This window comes from Erinaceus europaeus, chromosome 14 (assembly GCF_950295315.1).
Source record: "Erinaceus europaeus chromosome 14, mEriEur2.1, whole genome shotgun sequence".
NCBI classification, from domain to species: domain Eukaryota; kingdom Metazoa; phylum Chordata; class Mammalia; order Eulipotyphla; family Erinaceidae; genus Erinaceus; species Erinaceus europaeus.
In genome coordinates this window covers 78,482,678-78,508,915 of record NC_080175.1, presented here as the reverse complement: position 1 = coordinate 78,508,915, position 26,238 = coordinate 78,482,678, and the positions used below count along the sequence as shown (strand labels likewise).

Genomic DNA, 26,238 nt, shown 5'->3' with positions numbered 1-26,238 from the left:
GGACATATTTCAGAACATAACAGAAGGCAAACGATTAACCCAAGTGCTACAGTAAAATACAAATTTTGTTTTGTTATTGTAAAAGATGACCAAAGGTAATAGGTTAAAAGTAGAACTTATTTCAAGACAGAACAGAAAATAAAAATAACCCATATTACTTCAGTAAAATAAAGGTTTGGGAGCTGTAGCTGCAAAAGGAGTAAGACAGGCCAGGGGTGAGGGTATGACTGAAAGTGGAGCTAGAGTCAAACTGTATACACAACATCGTGCTTGTTTCACACTGTGGATTCCTAGGATGTTTTATAACTGCTTCCTTTTAGCCTATCAGCATATTTTCAAGCACACAATTCTTTTCACCTCTTACCAATAGGGATCATACCTTGACACTGCTATTAGCAACTCCTGGGCTACAGTGCCACACGCATTTGCCCTCTTAAAACAACACAGGTAGGACTGGGGAGACAGCACAGTGGTTCTGTAAGAGACTCTCATGTCTGAGGCTCTGAGATCCCAAAGTTCTGTCCAGCACGACCAGAAAGTAAAGTTGAGCAGTGCTCTGGTCAGTCCCCCCCTTGCTCCATATCTTTCTCTGTATCACTGACAGTACAAATAAGCAGATCCATTGTTAGTACAGATCACCTTCTTTTCTTTATCTACATGATATAAAATCCTTATAGTGATCCCACATACATGCCCTGCAACCACCTTTTATGTTGTATTTATGTGTAAATTTCAGTTACCAACATATTCATTTCAGATCATTAGGAACTAAGCTACAGAGATCCACATGTCTGGAGATGTATGTTCATAAGTGTGAACACTTAGAACTTTATCCACCAGAACTCAAAACTGACCCAAACATTGATATTCACACCAGCCTCTATACAGACAGGTGCCACAGATGGATAATTTTTTTCAAAAATAAGAAAACTGGTAAAAGGATGTCTGACTTTTGCTGGGAGAAGAGGAGAGGCTGTATGTGAGAGATGGGACAGCAAAATGACCCAGAGTGGCTGCCCTGGGTCTTGCTATACAAGAAAGAAAGAAATACCTAGGGGGTTCTTATGGCCATCTGGAAAAGTCTAGAGCAAGCTGTGTGCCTGTCCCTCCCCAGAGAGGACGTAAGAGCCTCTACTCACCATTTAGTGTCCTCTCTCCTCATCAGATTTCTCTTTTCCTCCTCTCATGTTTCCCATTTACCATCTTGATGTTACAATTTTCTTTTCCTGGCATTCTCAGAGTTCTCTAGTCCTCCGTAAAGCAGATCCTGACCGTGAGATCCAGAAACATCTACATATTGGTTCTTAATGGTCTCTTCATTGCTTAAGCAGGTACCATGACACTGAGGACATGATGAGCCTGTCTTCCCCTTTTTCATGGAAAAGGTTTGTGTGTGTGTGTGTGTATATATATGTATGTAAGTATGTATGTATGTATTCATGAGAGACAACCAGAGCATCATTCTGGCACATGCAACACTAGAGATCAAATTCAAGACCTCGTGCTTGACAGTCTAATGTCCCACCCACTGTGCCACTTCCTGGACTGCTTGCTTTTATTTTTGATGGGGAAAAGAAAAAAACACTAAATCTTCGTCCTCATCTAGATTTTTTTTCATAGCTATTTAAAAAGTGTCTGTGTGTTTCCTTTCAATAAATGAGACTGAGCACTTTGTTCTGTCATGAAGAGCAGAGTGGGTAGGGGCCTTCCACAGGGCACCTGAGTCCCCCCTCGAGTTGCAGAGCACCTCCTAGAGCAGGCAGTGGCCTTCCCCGTGCTGCATCCGGGTATCATCACTACAGTGCTCTGGCTCCAGAAACACCTTTCTTGATAATACAGTGCCTCCTGTTAAAATACTGCATTATCTCCTTGTCTGCCTCCTTCCTGCCAGCCAGCCCCCTGCTGACTCCATACAAGGACCTCTGGGTGTCCCCCCTCACTCCTCAGACTCCCTGGGACCTCACCCATGCCTTGCCTTTTATCCCTGATTTCTATTTCTAGTCCAGATCTTGAGCTTTAGATTTGAATGTCTTTGCTTACATGTTTGTTTTAGTTTTGGTCATGGATAATCCTTCGCCACTTGGGCTGACTTTTTCAGATAGAGAGAAATAGACAAGGGAAAGGAGCAACAGCACCAAACTTCCTCTAGTGTGGTGGGGGCTGGGCTTGAACCTGGAGACCACATATGGCAAAGCAGGCACGGAAGCCAGATGAGCTCTTTTGCTGACCCTACACCCCCCCCCCAATTTTCCACCCCGGTTTGGCTTAATAAAGCATGAATTTGTTATTTTACAGTGTTTTAGCTTAGCAGTCCAGTATCATGGGGGTGGGGGGATGAGGTGGTCAACAGAGCCGAGTTTCCTTGACTATTCCAACATGTAGACATAACTGCCCACATTAGCTTGTTATGGCTCCCTTCCTTATCATCAAAACCAGAAAAAGAAAAAAAAAAAAAGTCAGGCTTTCCTATATCCCACTGTTGAAATTTCTTCTTAATTCCTTTCTGTTTTAAAAAACAAACAGTATTTACTAGTGATTTAGTAATGGTTTGCAGGACTATAAGACTACAGAGAATTATTTCTACAGCACATCCACCATTAAAATCCCATGTCCCTCCCCTCAGCAGTAACCACCGTCATTCTCAGAGATTCTTAGAGATAGTTTGACTACTTTTTCTTTGCATATTCATGTGTTTCAATTCCCTATGAGTGAAACCATCTGGTAGTTAGTTGTCATTCATTTCCTTACTTATTTGCTAAGCCTGGTCACCTCTAGTTCTATCCATTTTGTAAGTCTCACATGCCTAAAATGGAAGTCTAAATATAAACATGTGTTTGAGAACTGTGGATGAGTCTCAGATGCCCTGCAGGCCACAATCCTCCTTCTCCCAGTGACCCCAGCCCAGAGTGGTACATGTCATTGACGGTCAGTGGCATTCTGTCACTGTGTAAACTCTCCACAGATCTGTTTTCCTTACTCTTTGGAGATTGCCTGGGCCTCTTAGTGGTGGAGGCCATACCCTGTTGTCTCCAGTTCTCTTGAAGAAGCTCCCCCCATAATACTTTGCACAGGGTGAAGATGTATTAATCACCAGATGAAATCCAGTTTTTGCAGAATGCCTCTCACATTCATAAGATGTTCACACTTTGGTTCCAGGAAGCCACATCCACAGTACAATGGAGCCAGTGTCCATCAAGGCCCCAAAGCTGACACTGGAGGCACACTGTCCCCTTCTCTGCAGCTCTTGCTCCTGGCCCTGTGGTTTGGCACCATTCAGCACCCTCCTTTGATCCAGGACTTTGGCAGTTTGAAGAAATCAGACCTGGCACAGCCAGAACTGGAAGGTTTGGGATCTAATGGCACAAAGGGGCACTCACCCACAGACCATTCTGAGAACCCGTCAGCTCCCACTCTCCTCTCTGCCCAGGGGAGGGCCCCAACTATCTTTTGCCACATTAGCACATGTGAATGTCACTCTTAGAGACGCCAGCCATGTTCACTAGGACCTCCTTGGTCCAGAGGCTCTGTGCTGGGGATGGAGCAGAAGAGCATGGAGTGAGGAGTCAGGCATATGTTCAGATGTGACAGAGCCACTGGACCACTTCCAGGTAGTGAATCTCAACATTTCTCCTCTCTGCCCACCTGCAGGGTAGACAAACCTCTCACCTGGAGACTCAGTGCAGGTGCTCAGGGCTGCCTCTTCCTCTCCTTCCCTCCTGCTCAGGAGATTTAGCCAAAATGAGTGTGGAAGACTCACCTTTGTCTAAAGACCATCTTGCCTGGTCTGGTCAGCATACATTTTTAAAAGATGCTTTACTCCAGCATAGCCACATCTATCTAAACTGAGTGAAAATGCTTTGGAGTTTGCAATGGGATAGGAAAGGAGAAAGGGAAATAACACATGTTGGAGGAGTTCAGAGAGCAATATGACTTCACGTGGGAGCCTCTCGGCCACTCAGATGCCGTCATTTGAGTTGGAATGTGTACACTTAATTACATCTGATTGTACTGATATTTAAGGAACAATTAAAATACATTGTCTTTTTCTCATTTCCTATCAGCTAATAATCACTAGTTGCTCATTGCTTGTGTTATAGAGTCTGTGTGTTTCAGAGCACATATAAACCAAAGCCAAAAAGTGTTGTTAAAAATTCTTAAGCTCTAGCCGGGTTAGCTTCACGGGCGGGTAACAGAGACGCGGAGACATACGGCTGGGCAGGGAAGCTGTATTTCTTTATTCAGGAACGACGATTCATAAACTAAGACAAACTAATCACCAAACAGAACTCTGCTGTCTCTTTGCGGCGGCGCAAGCACTCTCTCCAACTCTGCAACTCTCGAACTCTCTCCAACTCTAGAACTCAGGAACCCTCTGTCGGGATTCCTTGGGGCGGGGCCAAGCGGCCCGTGAAACTAACTGGACTGATCCAATTCTCTTGGCGGGGGAGTTCTAGAACAACCCAATGTAAAGCATACAACAATTCCCCCTTTTCTTTTTAACTAAATGACTACAGTATCAAGGGTGTGGGGTGAACAGAAACATATATCGTACAGGCATTTTTAAAAAAGAAACTGGCACAAACATGGAGAAACATGTAAGCAAGTAACAAGAACCAGTGTGCTGCCAAGGGAAGGCCTGAGGGGGCCATTTCTGCCTTTGTGGGCTAAACTTTATCAGCTTAAAAAAAAAAAAAACATTTCTTGCCTCTGAGGGGCTACTTGCCTCGACGGGCATTTGCATGGGGGCGGGGAACGGCCTAGAGTCCCAAAGGCAGCTGGCTGCAATTTACTTACTATGAAACAAAACTTGTTATTAGCATATTTCTAGTAGAGAAGGAATTTGAGACTTTTACATATCAGCAATGTCTTTTAACCTTTTGTTACACCCATTCAAGATGGAGTCACGTTGTACTCAGGAAAGGAAACCTCAGGCATGAGAATAATTAGCATAGCCATTGTGCAATCTACCATTTCTAATAGAGAAGGTAATGGAGAGTTTTACATATCAACAAGTCTATTTAACCTTTTGTTTAGACCAACTTAGTTAAAATATATTGATTGTTAACTAATTTTTACCTCAGACTTTAAATGTAAGTTAATTTTATCTTTATGAGAATTACGTTGAAAACCTTTTTCATTTAACTTTGACTAGTAAGATTTTAGCCTTAAAGTTACTATTTACCAAACTTTAAACATACACATAAACATGGTCATTAATACACAAGGAGAGAAACCTTTGTTACGAAGACATGTCATTTTAAACACGAATTTAAATCTGTACTGTCTTAGTTGTTGGGGGGGGGGGGTGCGTTGTCCAGTGGTGGTCTCTTGGGCAGCTTCACTTCTAGGAATTGCAGGTTGCGATCTCTGCACAAATCTCTGCGTACTCCAGCTTGTCTGTCTTCAAACCGGACCGGCAGCTGGAGATCTCGTGTGCCCAGTTTTGGCAGGGAGCCCGGGGGTCCGGGAGGTCCGGGATCGTCCCAGAATTCATAGCAAGAGGGCAGGCAGGCCAGTATTGTAGAAGGCGTGGGCCTAGGTGCCCAGGGGTGGCGGCCATAATAGGCCGCCGCGGCCCTGCCCCATGGCCCTGCCATGTCTGTTGCCCTGCTCGCAGTGGCCGAGCAGCGTGGAGGGATCACGCGTCCAGTGCCCTGCTCCACGCGGTGGAGAGCCGGTTTCTGTGGGCTGGCCTGCATGCTGGCATTGGGCTCCTCCATGGTGGCATCGGGCTCTTGCGTGTTGGCATCGGGCTCCTGCATGGTGGCATCGAGTTCCAGCGTGTTGGCATCGGGCTCCTGCATGCTGGCATCGGGCTCCAGCGTGTTGGCATCGGGCTCCTGCGTGCTGGCGTCAGCCTCCTGCAGGCTGCCAGGCTGTGGGGCTGCGGGCTCGGTGCGCAGGGTTGTCTGGGCGCAGCCGGCTGGCTGGCTGTTTAACCAGGTGGAAACAGCAGCTCCGTGCCTCGCCTCCCGCCCGCTGGCTATTCCCGCTGGCTGTTCTGAGTTCGCCCGAGCGAGTGGAAACCACAGAGTGGTCCAGACATAAATGTTCCAGAAACAGCAAAACAGTCTCGTGAAGAAAGAGCAGAGGCCTTTGGAGATCTCTTCACAAGCAGAAGAGAAGGCCATAGTGCATAGGTAGCCAAATTGTCTTTACTTATCTGAGAGATGTGCAGGTCAGGTCCACGTGGGTGCCATTTGTTGTTAAAATTCGGAGGCTCCAGCTGGCCGGGCTAGCTTCACGGGCGGGTAACAGAGACGCGGAGACAACGGCTGGGCAGAGAAGCTGTATTTCTTTATTCAGGAACAACGATTCATAAACTAAACCAAACTAATCACCAAACAGAACTCTGCTGTCTCTTTGCGGCGGCGCAAGCACTCTCTCTTACTCTGCCACTCTCGAACTCTCTCCAACTCTAGAACTCAGGAACCCTCTGTCGGGGTTCCTTGGGGCGGGGCCAAGCGGGCCCGTGAAACTAACTGGACTAATCCAATTCTCTTGGCGGGGGAGTTCTAGAACAACCCAATGTAAAGCATACAACACAAAAAGGAATTAGTTCTTGACTGTTTGGGGTTATTTTGAGTGTTATTTAAAAGTGTTAGGTGAAAGTTAGAAAGAGGTTTGCTATGCTGAGACCTTTCTTCCTTCTTTCCTTCCTTCCTTCCTTCCTTCCTTCCTTCCTTCCTTCCTTCCTTCCTTTCTTTCACTTCCAAGATTATTGCTTGGGCTTGGTACCAGCACTACAAATCCACTGCTCCTAATGGCCATCTTTTTCTCCCATTTTATCGGATAGGACAGAGAGAAGTTGAGAGGGGAGGGGAGATAGAGATGGGGAGAGAGATAGACACCTGCAGACCTGCTTCACCACTTGTGAAGTGCCCCCCCACAGGTGGGGAGCTGGGGGCTCGAACCCAGATCATTGTGCTTAGTACTGTTTGCCCTTAACTGGGTGAGCCACTGCCCAGCCCTTGACAGTTCTTATACACACTTTAGAAACCCATTCTTGAGCAATTGTGTGATCTGGAACAACAGACATTCACAAATCTTTCTTGGTTAAACTGATGGCCTAAGGTCATAAAATCCAGTATTAGCACTTATTTCACTCAGTAGTCCTAGAAAGAACAATATCTCTGTGAGTTGTGTTTGAATACATAGATCTTATTTTTTTAATGTTTATATTTATTTATTTTGGATTGAGAGGGAAAGGGGAGATTCAGGGGAAAGAGTGGCAGCTGCAGCACTGCTTCACCACTCCTAAAGCTGGCTGCCTGTGTGAGGGGACTGGTGGCTTGAACCCAGGTACTTGTACACTGTAATGTGTGTGCTCAGCCAGGTGCGTCGCAGCCTGGCTTCAGTGTTTGATCAGATCAAGCAAGCAAACAAGCCCTGTTGGAAGGAGAAAGATTTACACAACTATTGACTATCTGCTGGGGAGATAAAATACACAAAATGAATCTATAAGAAATATGCACAGAGGGTTGGGCGGTAGCACGGAGAGCTAAGTGCACATGGTGCGAAGGGCAGGGACCAGCTCAAGGACCCCAGTTCGAGCCCCTGGGTCCCCACCTGCAGGGGGGTCACCTCACAAGCAGTGAAGCAAGTCTGCAGGTGTCTCTTTCTCTCCCCTTCTGTCTTCCCTTCCTCTCTCGATTTCTGTCTGTCCTATCCAGAATAACAACAGCAATAACAACAACAACAATAATAACAACAATGATAAACAACAAGGGTAACAAAAGGAAATATGCACAGGGCAGAGAAAGCGGCATGTTTCTTAAAAAAAACTGACTATATGACACATATATCTATATTTATACATATATATATTCATTTACTTATTAATGAGAGAGGGGTGAGAGAGAGAGAATCAGGGCACCAGTCTGGCACATGCCATGCTGTTCCCAGACCTCATGTTTAAGAATCTAAGCTATACTCATTGTACCACTTCTTGGGCCTCATGTTATTGTGGTTGTTTTATTTATTTATATATTTACCAGATCACTGGTTAGCTCTGGTTTATGGTGGTATGGAGGATTGAACCTGGGACTTTGGTGCCTTAGGCATGAAAGTCTCTTTGTATAACCATTATGTTATCTACCCCCTTGTGGTTGTCATTTTCAATCTTGGAATTTTCCATTTTACAATAGATTTCATTTTGTTCTTATAAGGTAGGGGCTTCTTAACTACCTCATAGTTTTGTTGTTGCTGTTTTGTTCTTGAAGATCATCCTGTTCCTTTGATATTCCTGTTGGTTGATTTCCTTGAATTGAAGTAGAATAGCTTCCCTCTCTGTAGTATTTCAGAATTTCCTTGGTGAACCAGAAGTCTCTCACACGTCATGTTATTTTTGGCTTGAAGATGTGCCGCCACTCCAAGATTTGCATAAGTTCCCTTAAATTTTGGATATTTCCACCTGCAGGGGGAAGCTTCACAAGTGGTGAAGCAGGGCTGCAGGAGTCTTCCTGTCTCTCTCCCCCCTTATCTCCCCTCTCCACTCAAGAAAAGCAGTGACAGAAAGTGACGTAGTGTGACCTAGTATTGGAAACAGGGCAGAGTGGCAAGTTAGTGTCCAAATGGGTAAGTTTCACTTCGGGGTGATAAGCGATGGTTGCACAGTATTGTGAGTTTATGCTTATCACCACTGAACTATTCACACACACACACACACACACACACACACACACACACACACACAGAGAGAGAGAGAGAGAGAGAGAGAGAGAGAGAGAAATAGAACCAGTGCTTTTTCTCTAACCCTTATGTGCAGGCTCTGTCATGTGCAGAGCGAGGCTGCAGAGTCATAGATTACCAGGTCTTATTTTGGTGGAGTGACATTCACCCTTGGGGTTTCTGCCATGGCCTTGGAGCTAGAAGGTCTGCACTGCTCTGCTGCTGGCAGCACCTCGACATCCTCTTGACCTCAGTCAAGTCACTTCATACTCCTGTGTCCCAACTTCCTATTCTGTGAACTAAATAACAGTCAGAGCCCAGACTTGCTCACAGAATCATCATCTGTTCCTGAAATCTGCCAACCATATATTCAATAAATATGGAGAATTTTACCTACGGGGACAAAGATGAATAAGACAGCAGATCTGCCTTAGGGGAGCTGTCTGTCAGGTGAATTGAGGAAGAGAGTGACACATTGAAAAAAAGAGATGACTGAATGACCGACAGAGTCTATGTCTGCCTCGTCTGCTGAACACAGCAGTACTCAACCAAAATGTGGAACCACTTGTATAGAAACCATTGTGAAACCTGTGACAGTTCCCATATCAAGGAACGAGCAGTGTTGAGGTGGAATGGGTTGAAGGGTGACATGCATGCCAGCAAAGAAACCACACCCCATGGCGGCCTGCTAAAGTCAGGAAGAAATTTCTTTCTTTCTCTCTTCCTTCCTTTCTTTCTTTTTTTCTCTCTTTCTCTCTTTCTTTCTTTGTTTTAATTGCCACTAAGGTTATCACTAGGGCTTGGTGCTGGCATTATGAAACCACCACTCTCAATGGTTATTTCCCCCCCCCCCTTTTCCCGTTTCTATTGTATTTGATAGGACACAGAGAGAAATTGAGAGGGAAGGGGGAGATAGAGAGGGGGAAAGAAAGGAAGGAAAGAGGGAAGAGAGAGACACTCATGAAGCGTCCCCTCTGCAGGTGGGTAGAGGGTGCTTGAACCTTGGTCCTTGTGCATGGTTATCTGAGTATTCAGATGGTTTGCCACCACCGGCTTCAGGCAGAAATTTCTAAGGTCCAGAACTTGGGGCATGGGGAGTGGCACAGTAAGGTACTGGGCTCTCAAGCATCAAGTCCCGAGTTCAGTCCCTGTCAGGACATGTGCCAGAGGTATACCCTGTTTCTCCTTCTCATTTGTACATAAGTAAAGCTTTGAAAAGTTAAAAACAAAATACAGAAAACACAGGGATATCCTAGGAGTGCAGAGAAGGAAATTTGTGTCAAACTCCAGCAACCCCAGTCTTATCCTTATAGCACTGAACTGAGGATGAGAAATGAGGAGCTGTAAGTTATAGATTCTGTGGACCCAGCCACCCTTTTGTGTCACTCTCTATGTTGGGTCTCAGTCTCCCTGGGGATGGGTTCCTGAAGCCTTCACTACCCACCTCTGACTCAAAGCTGATACCTATCTTATGTGCTTGCTCCTGTCAGACCAAGCTGCACCTCTTTAGTCAGGGAGCAAGCACCTCACAAAGTTTTCAAATCAGTCAGGTAGCACCGCTCCCTCCTTCCGGTTGTGCTCTTGGCTGTCCCAAGCTGGCAGAGCCTGCTCCCCCCGCCAGCCCTAGGAGCAGGGGTGCAGGCCCCAGCCTCCAGGCCCACCTAACTCTCGTGTCTCTCTGGTGGGAATGTAAGATGGTACCATGTTTATGAAAAAGAGTTTGATGGCCCCTCAAAAAGTTAAAATTGGAATCATCCTTTAGGAGAACAATTTCCTTTCTGACTTTCTCTTCAGAAGAATTGAAATCAGGTATTTAGAGACTTGGGTTACCCTAAAGCATTTTTTTCTCCCAATAATAGCCAAAAGGTGGGAACAAGCCTAGTATCCATTAATAAATGGATGGATATACAAAATGTGGTCTACACAAACACAATAAAAACTATTCAGCCTTGAACAGGCATGAACTTCTGACACATGCTACAACATAGATGAACTATGAAGCCATTATTCTAAGGGATAGCCAAGTGCTGCAGGACCACTGTTGTATGATTCCACTTACCTGAAGCAGTGACAGGGGCCAGGCAGTAGCACATCTGGTTAGACACACACTCTACAGTATGCAAAGAGTCAGGTGTGAGCCCCTGGTCTCCACCCGCAAGGGAAAAGCTTCACAAGTGGTGAAACAGGGCTGCAGGAATCTGTCTCTTTCCCCCTTTATCTCCCCTTCCTGCTCAATAAAAGTAGTGACAGAAAGTGACGTAGGGTGACCTAGTATTGGAAACAGGGCAGAGTGGCAAGTTAGTGTCCAAATGGGTATATTCCACTTTGGGGTGACACGCGATGGTTGCACAGTATTGTGAGTTTATGTTTACTAACACTGAGCTATACACTTAAGACAGTCTGAGCAATAAATTGGGGCATCGGGTGGTGGTGTACCTGGCTAAATGCGCATATTGTCATGTCGAAGACCTGGGTTACAGACCCACTCTCCACCTGCAGGGGGAAAGCTTTGAAAATGGTGAAGCAGGTCTATAGGCTTCTCTCTTTATCTCTCCCTCTCTATCTCCCCTTCCACTTTCAAGTTCTCTCTGTCCTATCCAGCTAAAAAAAAAAAAAAAAAAGAAAAGAAAAAAGAAAGGGGCCAGATGACGGCACACCTGGGTAAGCACTCACATTACCGTGCTCAAGGACCCGGGTTCAAGCTTCCTTTTGTATGGTGTTCCCATGCGGGGGCTGGGGGCTTGAATCCAGGTCCTCCATCATGGCAAAATGTGCACTCTACTGGGTGAACTATTCCCTAGCCCAAAGCACTTCCCTTCCCTCCCCTTCCCTCCCCTCCCTTCCCTTTCCTTCCCATCCTTTTATCCCCCCCCCCCTTCTTTATAACAGAGCACTGCTCAGTTCTGGCTTGTGGTGGTACAGAGGGATTGAACATATAACTCTGGAACCTCAGGCATGAAACTCTTTCTGTATAACCACTGTGCTGTCTCCCTGCCCCAGCACTCACTTTTTGAAAAGTTATATTCATTCTATTCTTACCCCCTCCACCCCCCCTCCATTATGGTGTTGTCTGAAGTCAACCAGGGGTGACATATAGAATGGAATCAGATGCTCAGATCTATGTTTATACTACCTTGAAATGAGGTTTCAGAAAGGGAACTGTCTCTTCAAACTTCGTGGCTCCACTTCCTTAATAACCTGATTGGGGGTGAGGAGGAGTCCACTTTTTAGTGTAAAACAAAGTGCCGGGATGTAGATTCGAGTGCAGTCTGTCAGTGCAGGCTGCTCTGGCTTCCTGAATGTCCATTGAGTGCTTGGCCATGCTGTTTTACCTCTGGGCAGGTACCCACCAGGACATAGATTATGGTTGATGTTTAATGATTTTGAAAATTACTTGAGTATGGCCTGTGCTTTCTGTTCTTTATCTATACTCTCTGACTCTAAACATGCTATGACTGCAGTGATTTCAGGTTGAGGGTCATTTTCTGAGCAGAGTTATGTGCCTTGAAAGGATAAAACAGGCGATCATCAGTTGAATCATAAATGCCCTTTTATTTTATAAAGCTATTTGAAAAGGAAACAAAGAGGGACTGGGCCACAGTGCATCCGACTGAGTGCACATATTTGCATGTGCAAGGACCCAGGTTCAAACTCCTGGTCCCCACCTGTAGAGAGTAAGTTTCATGAGCAGTGAAGCAGTGCTACAGGTATCTTTCTTTCTCTCTCCCTCTCTGTCTCCCATTCTCTTCTTAGTTTCTCTCTGTCCTATCAAATATTGAAACAAATATTGAAAAAAGAAAAAAATACTATTAAAAAAAGGAGAGCAAAGGCAGCAGTGGCTTAAAAGTAGTGTTAGGCCTATCCTTTTATTTTTAATGTAATTAACTTATTTATTTGATAGATAGAAATCAAGAGGAGTGACAGAGAGACCTGCAGCACTCCTTCACTACTTATGAAGCTTTCCCCCTTAAGGTGGGAACTGGGCAGGGGCTTTAACCTGGGTTCTTGTGCATTGTAACATTTGTACAAGCCTATTCTTTTTACTCAAAATGAAATGTCGGCACCCAGTGTGGTGTACAGGGCACTGCCTGTCTTTGGAGCTCTGTCTGTTACATGCCAGCAAGTAAAATGAAACAGTTGCATGAGACCACTAGATCCTTTTCCAAACCATAAACTGGATGTGATCTGACAAGGTTTCTTCTTTTTTTTTAAATTTTGTTTTATTTCTACTTCCATTATCTACTTTATTTATTTATTTATTTATATTTATTAGATAGAGACAGAGAGAAATTGAGAGGGAAGGGAGAGATAGAGAGGGAGAGAGACAAAGAGCTGTAGACCTGTTTCACCACTCGCAAAGCTTTACCCCTGCAAGTGGGGAGCATGGGCTTGAACTTGGATCCTTGTGCATGCTAATGTGTGTGTTCAACCCGGTGTGCCACCATCCAGCACTTTTTTTTTTTTTTTTTTTGCCTTCAGGGATATTTCTGGGACTATGCAGCACTATGAATCCTCTACTCCTGGAGGCTATTTTTTCCTTTTATTTCCCCCTTTCCATTTTATTCAGCAGGAGAGAGAGAAACTCAGAAGGTTGGGAGAGGGAGAGAGAGAGAGAGAGAGAGAGAGAGAGGAGAGAGAGAGAGAGAGGGAGAGAAAGAGAGAGGGAGAGAGAGAGAGAGAGAGAGAGAGAGACCTGCAGACCTGCTTTACCACTCAGGAAGAGTACCCTCTTGCATGTGGGGAGTGGGGGCTCAAACCCAGGCCCTTGTGCAGATCTTTGTGCACAGTGCTATGCGCACTTAACCGGGTACACCACACCCAGCATCCCTAGCCCTCTTCCTTTATTCTAAATTGTGACTATCTTCTTTTGTCATATTCCTAAAACACCTAAGGACCTTTGCATTCTTGCATAACTGTTGGATAAGCAGATCAGTCTCTGCTCACAGCCAACTCATTCTGCCTTCTGACTACCTGAGCAGTCAGCACACCTGTAATAGCTGGATGAGCCATGATGAGTCATGATGAGTCATGAAGGCATAAGAGGCTAATGGCATCCTCTGTGGATGCTTAGCTGTGCTCCTAGGTGACATCACGGCTCATAGAAACAGATTGGTGTCCTGTCCATGTCCAGACTTATATTCCTTCTGATATAGCAGCTGTCATCAGGATGATTTAAAGTGAAGGAAACTATTAGTTACTCTGTTAGCTGAGCACAATTTAAAAGTAGCCTTTTCATAGCCTTTATGTTTCTTAAATGTACCCACTGTCAGCAGGTAAGCTTTTACCAGTCTTGTAGCAAGCATTTATAGATGGACACAAAATTGTCATTTTAAAAGGAAGTGGTTTTTTGAGCTATAAAATGTAGATTGGGGCTGGGGAGGCAACATAATGGTTCTGTAAAAACACTTTCATTCCTGAGACTCTGAGGTCCCAGGATCATTCCCAGCATCACCATAAGCCAGAGCTGAGCAATACTATATATAGTCTATCTCTATCTCCCTCATTAAAAATATAAAGCTCTTTCAAAATAATATTTAAAAAACAAGATTTGTACATTGTAGGGTTTATTTACATCACTCAAATCTGGTTTTAATGCCATACCTCCAGTAATGTTAACTTAAAATGTCACGTAAGGGCCCTCAAAATAGCTCACTTGGGTAGTGTGCTGCTTTGCCACAACCCAGGTTAGAGCCTGATCCCAAGCATGAAACTTCAGAGTTGCCCCCACCCCCGTGTGTCTGTTTCTGTCTCTTTCTCTTGTTCTTTCTGCCCATCTCTGTTTCTATCTAAAGAATACATAAATGTAAAAAGTAAAGAGAAACTGCTTTCTATTCTGACAAAAATTTAAAGAGTTTTTAAAATCAAAGATTGTAGAAGACTGAAGAGTAAATGTAGAAAGAAATTCATTTCCCAGTTTTCTTCAGTGCCTTTGCCCTCAGCACTTCTCTCTAAAAGAATGTCACTGTTAGTAATGTCTTTAGTGCTATGATTTTTCTAAATGTATAAATTGTGTGTATATGAGCACATGCACATTCGAGTTTACACAGTACATACTGTCCTGCTTCTTAGTTGTTGTTTTTTTCCAATTACTTAAAATTCCTGGTGTGAAACATGAGTGTGATTCAGTTTACCTCATTCTTTTAGAACCACATAGGTCTATTTCATCATATGAATGTTCTGTAATTTGTCATGAAGAATTCAGGTAACTGCTAGTTCATATTTGATGTTGTTCATGTTCTACTTTTCTAATCACAAATAACATTCTTAGAATGTTTTTGAGTCGTGGAGCATACGATTTACATTTTGATAAGAGATTTCCAGGTTACCTTGCACAAATTATACCTCTCTTGCCCCATTGCTATCTGAGACTATTCCCATCTCTGTCTTTGAGGCTTGACAGTTCTGCCATTTTAGTAGTTAAATATTTGTTGTTTCCTTTTGCTATGACTTTGTTATATTAGTGTGTATTTGTTATGTTAGTGTGTATTGAGCATCTTGGCAAGGAACCATTTGTACATTTGTGTGAACTTACTAAAATGCATCTGTTGATTATTATTTTTTAAATATATTATGCATGTTTGTGTGAGAGAGATACAGTGAGAAAGATACACAGAGGGGGGGAGGGAGGGAAGGAGAGATTAGAACAGGCCTAACGGGGTAATCTACCTACTTAAATTCAACCAATGGAGACCAAGTCAGGAGAGTAAAATTCCTTCTCCTAATGTGCAGATTAGGGTTTGATCGACTAGCTGGGAGGAGGTCTGTGCATACCAGGGGCCAAGAATTTTGGGGTCATCTTAAAGTCACACTCACCACACCTCCTCTACCTACTGTCCTCAAAGGAAGCTGACAGAACACATGCCTTTTGGCTGAGGAAATCAATCACACTAATGCATCCAGTGCCAGAGGCTGGGGGTAGGGGGAGTTACTGGCATCTGCATAATCTCATACACAATAAAATACATCCATGTGGACAATGTCTCAACTAGAGCAATGAAACCATAGCTATAGAGAACACCCAGGAAGCCACATGCCGTCTGTAGGCATCAGGCATACTTTCCTGATTTAAGGATCTAGACCTGGTATTTCTGACTCTGTGCTCTTGAGCTCTTACTCCCCTCTCTTCTCCATTGTGGCCCACCCAGGAGACAGGTAATTTATTTATTTATTTATTTATTTATTTATTTATTGCCTCCAGGGTTATTGCTGGGGCTCGGTGCCTGCACTATGAATCCACTGCTCCTGGAGGCCATTTTTTCCCCTTTTTGTTGCCCTTGTTGTTTATCGTTATTGTTATTAGTATTGTTATCATTTGCTGTCATTGTTGCTGGAGAGAAATCGAGAGAGGAGGGGAAGATAGAGAAGGGGAGAGAAAGATGGACACCTGCAGACCTGCTTTACTGCTTGTGAATCGACCCCCTTGCAGGTGGGGAGCCAGGGGCTGAACCGGGATCCTTATGCCATCCTTGTGCTTTGTGCCACGTGCGCTTAACCCACTGCACTACTGCCCAACCCCCATTTTAAAAATCTCTTTATTGGAGGATTAATGCTTTACAGTTGACATTAGAATATAATAATTTATACCATTTCCCAGTTTTCCACAGAAAACTTCAATCCCCACTAGGTCCTCCTCTGCTATCATGTTCCAGGACCTGGACCATTCCCCGTACCCCAGAGTCTTACTTTGGTGCAATATACCAGACAGGTCATTTACTAATTGCACAAATGGGTTTTGATTCCTCCAGCCTTGCTGTTTGTCCTTACACCAGTGTGATCAGCATATATTTGTGAATCATTGGTCTGGAATATTCGTTAAACACAATGAACTAACCACAACCAAAGTACATGAGTCACTAAGAAAAACTATGTTGATGAACTTTATTTTAAATAATTCTGGGGGGAAAAAAAAAACCTACTTTTCCCTCCCTGTCTTTCTCTTTCATCTTCCAACCTGCTGTCATGATTCAGGCGCATTATACGTGACTTGCTTGAGACTGAAGAGAATTATATAAAAGAGATTAAGAGCATTATTGATGTAAGTAGAATGGGGGTGGGGGTTAAGCATGTATTCAAACTGGAGAACGTTGTTGCACCAAAATATTCAAAATCCTTGCCATATGTCTCCAGAATTTACACCAAGGCTTCAGGTCTTGTCATGGCACAAGTGTCTTTCCAGTAGAGATAAGAGCATTCTTGTGATAATTGATCATTGAAATCAAATAGCTTTCAGAAGACTATGTCCATTCACATTGATTCTACCAGTGTTCAATAAGGCTAACCACATTCTTGCCAACAATGGATATTATAATTCAATGTTTTTGATAACATGTAAGGAAAAATTGTTTTTTTTTTCTTAAAAGTGTTAGCTTACCGTTTTCCAAAAAGGAATAATCTTGAAGAAAAAAAAAAACCTACACACACTATTATAGAAATTTTTCCCCATAAAGAAGCAATCCAAATGTCAAATAAGTGGGTATTGGTTAATAAGCTACATAATAATATGTTATTATTATATTTATTATATATGATGAAATATTATTCAGCTGTCATAAAATCACCATGTTTGAATAACATGTAGCAACACTGAAAATGTTTTGCAAGATTAACTTTAAACAAAAACATACAGAAATTCATAAACAGTCTAGGTGCATATGGAGAAACATTGCAAAATTTTATGTGTACTATGATTATAACCATGTAAAATAGACTTTTTAAAAGTCGTGAAAGATAAAGAATCGAAACTATAGTAATTGTACCAGATCATGAAATGATGGGTAAGTTGTTTTCCTTGCTTACACCTAACTTATAGAATGTAAACATTTAGAAATAAAAATTTCTTCCTGTTTAATGCTGTTTTATTATTATTATCATTAAGCCATCTTCTTCTGAAGATGGACACATGGGGAAATTTCTATCAAAAGAAACACTGGATAGATTTTTCAGTAAGCATATGTGCTATGTTCTCCCATGTATTTCATTACAATCTTGGTCGCTGGCATTACTAGTTTAAATGATCCCTTCTGGGTTCCTGTCTATAACACTGAACCATTGTTCCCACCACTGCAGGGATATATCACACCAATGGATTTTGTTTGGTTGAAGCATCTGATTCCAGATGTTCTTCAGAATAACAAGGATGTTCTCTTTGGAAATATTAAAGAACTCTATGAGTTTCACAGCAGGTATGTAATAATTCTAATTAATTGGGGAAGACAGAAGAGAAGGGTGGAAATCAGACTGATGGAATTGGGGGAGAGAGTGCTTAAGCAAATGGCTAGATAGGTGGACTAGGTGGGGGTGGAATGGGAAGTAAGATGGGAGAAGTACCACAGATCCCAAGAAGAAGAGGAGGAGGGAGAGGAGGAGGAGAGGCAGAGAGGGAGTAAGAGGAGGAAAAGGAGGAGGAGGAGGAGGAGGAGGAGGAAAAAGACATTAATAGCACATGCTCTAGGTGCCAGGCATTAATGTGTTAATTCGTGTATTCCTTTGTGTGTATACCTCTTCTTGCATCAGCATTTATTGAGTGCCCATTCGGTGCTGGGTTCTGTGTTCATTTGGTATTGAGAATGCAAAGATGACCAAGACTTCTACCCACCTATTTAGCATCACAGTGTAGTGTTGGGGACTGTTCAAAAGTGCTGACTGGTCAGTCATACTCTGTGCCTAGCGCTGCCTGGTTGTTGAGTTCCAGAAAGTTACAGCAAGAGAGGACTTTGGAAATCATCTTCCAACCCTTCCACATTTTATAGATGGGAAAGTAATAGTTTGCTTGTTCACTTTATTCCACTGTGGTGACCCCCAAGAGCACACGCTCTACAGATAGAATGGAAACGATTGAGTCTTTTTAAAGAAACACTTGTGTCTTGAGTCAGTTTCCTAACCACATATCTTCTGTATTGGGCGGACACAAAACTGCAATGGAAATCCCATCTCAGCTACTTTCCCCGTAGAAGTTATTTCAATGCTTTGAGCCTTGTGTTTCCCATTAGTGAACTGCTGTCTTCCAAGTTTGGTTGAGGGCTACGTGAAATCTTGTTTTTTGCTTGGCTTGAGTCTGGCTTGTGGTAAGCTCTCAACAGTGTCAGTTCTAACTGCAGCAGCTCTATTATTATTGTTTCTTGATTTTTTAAATTGATTTAATAATGACTGACAAGATTGTAGGCTAAGAGGGGTGCAATTCCATATAATTCTCACCAGCAAAATTTCATTATCCCATCCCTCCTCCATTGAAAGCTTTCCTATTCTTTATCTCTCTGAGAGTATGGACCTGGGATCATTATGGGGGTGCAGAAGATGGGAGTACTGGCTTCTGTAATTGCTTCTTCATTGGATATGGATGTTGATAGGTCAATCCATACTCCCAGCCTGTTTCTATCTTTCCCTAGTGGGGTAGGACTCTGGGGAGGTGGGGTTTCTGGACACATTGGTGAGATTATCTGCCCAAGGAAGTCTGGTTGGTGTCATGGTAGCATCTGCAACTTGGTGTCTGAAAAACATTAAGATACAAAGCAAAAGTCCTCTCCTGGGCATATATCCTAAAGAACCAAACACATCCATCCAAAAAGACTTGTGTATACCTATGTTAATAGCAGCACAATTTGTAATAGCCAAAACCTGGAAGCAACCCAGGTGTCCAATAACAGATGAGTAGATGAGTAAGTTGTGGTCTATATACACGATGGAATACTATTCAGTTATTAAAAATGGTGAATTCACGTTTACCCCATCTTGGATGGAGCTTGAAGAAATCATGTTAAGTGAGATAAGTCAGGATGAATATGGTATGATTTCACTCATAGATAGAAGCTGAAAAACAAGATCAGAAGGGAAAATACAAAGCAGAACTTGGATTGAAGTTGATGTGTTGCACCAAAGTAAAACACTCTGGGGTCAAGGGGAGGGGAGGGTTCAGATCCTGGAACATGATGGCAGAAGAGGACCTAGTAAAGGTTGAACTGTTATGTGGAAAACTGGGAAATGTTACACATGTACAAATTATTGTATTTTACTGTTGACTGTAAACCATTAATTACTCAGTAAAGAAATTTTAAGGGGGTTGGGCGGTAGTGCAGCGGGTTAAGTGTACATGGTGAGAAGCTCAAGGACTGGCATAAGGAACCCGGTTCGAGCCCCTGGCTCCCCACCTGCAGGGAGGTCACTACACAAGCAGTGAAGCAGGTCTGCAGGTGTCCATCTTTCTCTCCTCCTCTCTTGTCTTCTCCATCTCTCTTTATTTCTCTCTGTATTATCTAACAGTGACATTAATAACAACAATAATAATAACCACAACAACGATAAAACACAAGGGCAACAAAAGGGGGGGAAAGCCTCCAGGAGCAGTGGATTCGTGGTGCAGGCACCTAGCCCCAGCAATAACCCTGGAGGCAAAAAAACAAAACAAAGTAAATTTTAAAAAGATATAAAGTACAACAAATTGTTTAACAAACAGAAACCTAAAGGCAGGAATATAGCAGATGATATTTGGGGTCTTCATGTTAGAAGAAGCTAGGAGTCTATTTTAGGTATATTCCAAAGGGCCCATGACTTTACTAATATTTGCCTGAGCCCAAGAAATAACTTGCAGGAGGGCTGAAAGTGCTGTCTGGGAAGATGGTGTCAAACTTGTAAACAGGACATGGAGGCATCATATTCCCAGATCTCAAACTATATTATAAAGCTACTGTCATCAAAACTGCCTAGTACTGGAGCAAAAATAGATACACAGATCAGTGGAGCACTACTGTAGCAGCTCTTACTCCATTATTGTCCTGCAGAGATAACCGCCATTGTGTCCAGTTGCCCCCTGGCTCAAGCTTGGGTTATCAGAACAGCTGTGGCAATCCAAGTCATGTGACAGAAGGCATTTCTTTCTTCCAAATCAGTGTGTTGAAGATGAGTCAAGAGCAATAAAGCCTGGAGAACGACATTTTTCTATGGATCTCTTCAAACCTTAAGTGATTTTACTTAGTAAAGTGTAACCCTGGACATGTTTTTTAAAAAAAAAAAAAAAAAAGCCAAAGCATTATTATACTTCTCTTTCCCTAGGACTTTTCTAAAAGAATTGGAAAACTGCACCGAAAACCCTGAACTTCTGGCACGTTGCTTTCTCAAGAGAGTAAGTCTATGCTCCCAGTAGATCAAAAGGCTCATGTGATCAAAGTCACATAATCTTGTGATTGACATCCGCTCTTAATTTTGGGTGTTCATGGCAAGGGCAAATGGAAACACTAATGATCTGAAAACCTGTCTAGGCCTCTTGAATCCCCGCCAGGAGTCCTTTGTAGTCCTTCCCCCAAGGTGAGATGAGCCCATTTCACTGACAGTGGGAGGAACTTGCAAGTCTTATTTCTTGCAAAGCCTAGCTAAAAGGAAGACTGGTTGGCTAGGTTCCTCAAAAGATGCAACATAGGGAGTCAGGCAGTAGCGCAGCGGGTTAAGCGCACGTGGTGTGTAGCGCAAGGACCGGCATAAAGATCCAGGTTTGAGCTCCCGGCTCCCCACCTGCAGGGGGAGTCACTTCACAGGTGGTGAAGCAGGTCTGCAGGTGTCTGTCTTTCTCTTGCCCTGTCTTCCCCTCCTCTCTCTATTTCTCTCTGTCCTGTTCAACAACAACAATGACATCAATAATAACTACAACAACACTAAAAAACAACAAAGGCAACAAAAGGGAAAATAAACAAATATATACATAGATAGATAGATAGATAGATAGATAGATAGATACATAGATGCAACATAACTTTGGACAAATAAATAAGCAGCTGTTTTGAAACCATGTTCACACAGTGGGCTGAACTGCCTCATTAAATTGTATATATTCTTTGTATATATTTGAAATTAAAAAGCAGACTGTCCGCTGGGAGCAGTGGAATTGCTTGTGCACAAAGCCCTGGTATAAAAAAAATGCAGTGAGAACATAACTGAATTCTTTTTTTTTTTTTTTTATTTTTAAATTTTATTTATTTATTCCCTTTTGTTGCCCTTGTTGTTTTATTGTTGTAGTTATTATTGATGTCGTTGTTGTTGGATAGGACAGAGAGAAATGGAGAGAGGAGGGGAAGAAAGAGAGGAGGAGAGAAAGACAGACACCTGCAGACCTGCTTCACAGCCTGTGAAGGGACCTGCCTGCAGGTGGGGAGCTGGGGGCTCGAACTGGGATCCTGACGCCAGTCCTTGAGCTTAGCGCCACCTGCGCTTAACCCGTTGTGCTACAGCCCGACTCCCATAACTGAATTCTTATGACATGTAAGATATTATCAAATAAAAATTGTAGAAATATACAGAAATTTTTCCTTAGAAAATTTTCTTTCCTAAATTTTTCCAAAACTTTTTCAGCATTGGGAGGAACCTTAGAAATCATTAATCCAGACCATGAATCCTGCGTATAATCCTGTATGACTTCTGGTGGTGGACTCAAAAACAAGTAGTAAAGTTTTTTTTTAAGAAGTCTTTTTTTTTTCTTTATTTTATTTATAAAAACCATAGGATAAGAGGGGTACAACTTCACACAGTTTCCACCACCAGAACTCCATATCCCATCCCATCCCCTCTCCTGATAGCTTTCCTATTCTTTAACCCTCTGGGAGTATGGACGCAAGGTCATTGTGGGATGCAGAAGGTGGAAGGTCTGGTTTCTGTAATTGCTTCCCTGCTGAACATGGGTGTTGACAGGTTGATCCATACTCCTAGTCTTTAAAAAACTTTTTTTTTTTATTATCCAATTTTTTTTTTACAAAGACAGAAGCTGAGAGGGAATGGGGGAACAGATAGATAGACAGATAGACAGAGAGACAGACCAGCATACCTGCTTCACAGCTCATGAAACTTCCTCCCTGCAGGTGGTTACCAGAGGCTTGAGCCCAGGTCCTTGCACATGGTAACACATGATCAATCAGGTGTGCCAGGTAATAAACAGGTAATAAAGTCTTGCGAGACACAGTGAATATGCTAGGATAAGTGTAATAACAATCCTAGCTACCTAATCTTGAGATTCCTTGAAGAAATTGGCGGCTGCCGTACAATAACTGGCATTTGCTAGCCAACGAATCAGGCCCATTGTCCTTTATTTTGTTGTTGCGTGGCTTTACCACTGGGGCCAACATTTTTAGAGAGAGAGGGAGGCAGAGACAAAGACACATCATAACATCAAAGTGCTCCTGAGTGTGGCAGGCGCCAGGCTCGAACCTGGGTCCTTCAAGTAGCAAAGCAGACACACAACCCAGGTGAGCTATTTTGCCAACCCCTCTCACCTGCTACTTAACTTTTTTTTTGAAAAAAAAAAGATTTATTCATGAAGAAGATAGACAAAGAAAGAGAACCAGACATCACTTTGGTACATGTGCTGCCAGGGAATGAACTCTGGACTTCATGCTTGAGAGTCCAGTCTCTGTCCACTGCACCACCTCCCAGACCACTTGTCTGCTATATACTACAGTGGTTTACCTTTATTCAAAAAATCTGCAGAATCCCACCAGTTGTGGAACTGCATTTCGAAGTAGTGCTCTGGCGAAGTGTTTTAGTAAGGCTCTAGAACCAGGATGGTTCTTCCCCAGAGAACAACCTTTGTCAGTAGTTGGCTTTGATTTCAAGTTTGCATTGAGATCTCATGGTGCATGGAAAGATCATCACAAAATTTAGGGAACTTAATTTGTCACCTAAGTTGAGCCATTTGCCAGATTCACATGGTTTGACTTAATTACTTAAAGCAAATCAAGTCACTTAAATACTGGAATCTCACTGACCTCCCCCACATATTAGATTTGATAATGTCAATATGGAACACTGTTGTGGAAGTCAAATAAAATAGTGCATGCAGAAGTGAATGGTACATTGGAAAAGTAAAAAGTCCTCTTTACAGAGTGCACAGTGCTTTGATAATGGCTACCACTTAGTGAGTATTCTGCACATGTCGGGCAATTTGTCAAGAGGTTTCTATATAACATCTCAATCTCACAATAATCATGGGAATTGACTTATTATAAATCCATTTAACAGATATCGAAACTGAAATTTAGAAAATTAAGTTAAATCACCCAAGACCATATTGCATATACTGGACAAAGTCAAGGAACTAGCACCATCCTGTGTGAATATAACTTTGGGATAGCATTTAAAAATATACTTATTTATTTGATAGAATGAAGAGAAATTGAAAAGAGGGGAAATAGAGAAAGAGAGATATCTACAGCACTGCTTCACTGTTCCTGAGGTTCACCCCCACCCCCTACAGACAAGGACTGGGGGTTTGAACCTGGGTCCTTGTGCATTGTAATGTGTGTGCTCTACCCAATGTGCCACTGCCTGGCCCCTGGGCATCCTTTTTTAGCACCTGGTTTATTCTATAATAAGGTGATACAGTCAGGGGCCAGATGGTAACATACCTGGTTAAGTGCACATAGTACAGTGTGCAAGGACTCTCAAAAGGACCCAGGTTCGAGCCCCTGCTCCTCCACTGTAGTGGGGGCGCTTCATGAACAGTGAAGCAGGTCTGCAGGCGTCTGTCTTTCTCCCACTCTATAACCCCTCCTCTCTGAATTTCTCTCTGTCCTATTGAATAAAATAAAAGTAAATAAATAAATATAAAGGAAAAAATGGCTGCCAGGAGCAGTGGATTCGTAGTGTGGGCACTGAGCCCCTGCAATAACCCTGGAAGCAATAAATAAATAAATTTAAAAAGGTGACACAGTCTACCATTTTCATGTGTTGCTAGCATGCATCCGTTCTCTAGATGATCCTAGACTGAAAGGCAACTTTATGTGCATTGTGGCTCAGTATTTGAAGACCTGCAGTGTTCTGTGCTCCTCTCAAGTATAGACACACAGGACCAAGAAGGGGAGGTGTCAGGGGCTAGGTGACACCTAGTTGAGCACACGTGTTACCTGGGTTCCAGCTCCCAGTCTCCACCTGCAGGGGGAAGTTTTTGTGAGTGGTGAAGTAGTGTTGCAGGTGTCTATTCCCTCTCTGTCACCCCCTTCCCTCTTGATTTCTGGTTGTCTCTATCCAATAAATAGATAGTAGATTAAAAAGAAGAAGAAGGATGGGTATCAGGAATGTAGGTTTCAGTTCAGCATCCACCAAGAGCACAGGCATCCGCTCTTACTGGCAGAGCTGGGGAAAAGGCAACTACTGACTCTTAAAGGAGTTGCCAAATTCTCCTCCAGCTTCTGAGAATCTTCAACTGAGTATTGAAAACAATGAAACTTTGAAGGCTCTTAGTAGTTCAGAGGGTAGTTGCTTTGTGTATTGGGTGGACTAAATGAAGTTAAGATGTCTAATTAAATTTGTTTACTAAGGTTGGCCCTAAGTAAGGTGGAAATGCTCCTCAGGCCTGGGCTTCTCTGCTATGGGAGGCATGGAAGTTTAGCTAATGCATTTATTATGGTGCCTGGTCCATTGAAGGCACTCCAAAAGACCGTTATCAAGTGAATGGATAATAGACATATTATTGCTAAGCTCTTTTCTTTTCTTTTTGCCTCCAGGCTTATTGCTGGGGCTTGGTGCCTGCACTACGAATCCACTGCTCCTGGAGGCCATCCCTTCCCATTTTGTTGCCCTTGTTGTTGTTGTTATTTTATCATTGATGTTGTTGCTGGATAGGACAGAGAGAAATCAAGAGGGAAGGGGAAGACAGAGGTGGAGAGACAGAGAGACACCTGCAGACCTGCTTCACTGCCTGTGAAGCGACCCCCCTGCAGGTGGGGAGCCAGGGGGGATCCTTACACCGGTACCTGCGTTTTGCGCCACGTGCGCTTAACCTGCTGTGCCATCGCCCAACCCCCAATTGCTAAGTTCTAAGATATTACTACAGCTCCTTAACCAGTCTGGCAACATTTCTCAAAGGTCATCTCTCTTCCAGAGTCTGGGGGGGGAGAGCGAGAGACTTTTATTTTTCCAGAGAGTAGCAAAGGATAGAGCTGCTGGAGTTCTTGACTAGTTCCATTCGTCAAGGTCAGGTAGAGTTATAGAAATGAACATCATTCACTACAGCAGTGTGTTTAGAGATATACAGCAGGAGGGCTGGCAGGTGGCTTCACCTGGTATAGCGCACTTGCTACCATGTGCAAGGGCTCAAGTTGGAGCCCCAGTCCAACACAAGAGGGGAAGTTTCACAGTAGGGGATTGGTGCTGTGATTATCTATCTATCTATCTATCTATCTATCTATCTATCTATCTCTACCTCTGTTTTTCACCTCCTATCAAGAGGAAAGAAAAAAATAAGTAGCAGGAGTGGTAGAGTCATGCGGGCACTGAGCCCCAGTGATAACCTTGGCAGGAAGAGAGGAAAGAAAGAAACAAAGAAAGAAAGAGAAAGAGAGAGAGAGAGGGGAAGGGGAGAGAGAGAGAGGAAAAGATAAAAGAGTAGAGAGAACTGAAACTGTGTGAAAATATAATCTACATGCCTATGAAGGCCTTTCAGAGTTGACTTGAGCAGAAGGATAGTGACAGAAAAAGCCACAAAGAAATGGACTCCATAGGCTGGTGGGGTGGGGAGATTCCATCTAGTGTGCCCACTCCTTCAGTGTTTTTGTTTGTTTGTTTTTAGGAGTGAATGAGAGAGGCTCCGCCACA

The 26,238-nt window shown here is 43.2% G+C and overlaps 1 protein-coding gene across 4 annotated transcripts in view; it reads left to right on the top strand.

Annotated features, from left to right (window-relative positions):
- MCF2L2 (MCF.2 cell line derived transforming sequence-like 2) overlaps positions 1 to 26,238 on the top strand; it is a 201,161-nt gene that overhangs the window by 131,823 nt on the left and 43,100 nt on the right. For all 4 annotated transcript variants that reach the window (XR_009544755.1, XM_060172039.1, XM_060172040.1 and 1 more), the window contains exons 16-18: positions 16,639 to 16,705; positions 17,737 to 17,852; positions 20,716 to 20,785. Coding sequence is in view for 3 of the 4 variants with exons in the window: in XM_060172039.1 (XP_060028022.1) it covers positions 16,639 to 16,705; positions 17,737 to 17,852; positions 20,716 to 20,785 (253 nt within the window). In the remaining variant the exon portion in view is untranslated. The remainder of the gene's footprint in view (positions 1 to 16,638; positions 16,706 to 17,736; positions 17,853 to 20,715; positions 20,786 to 26,238) is intronic.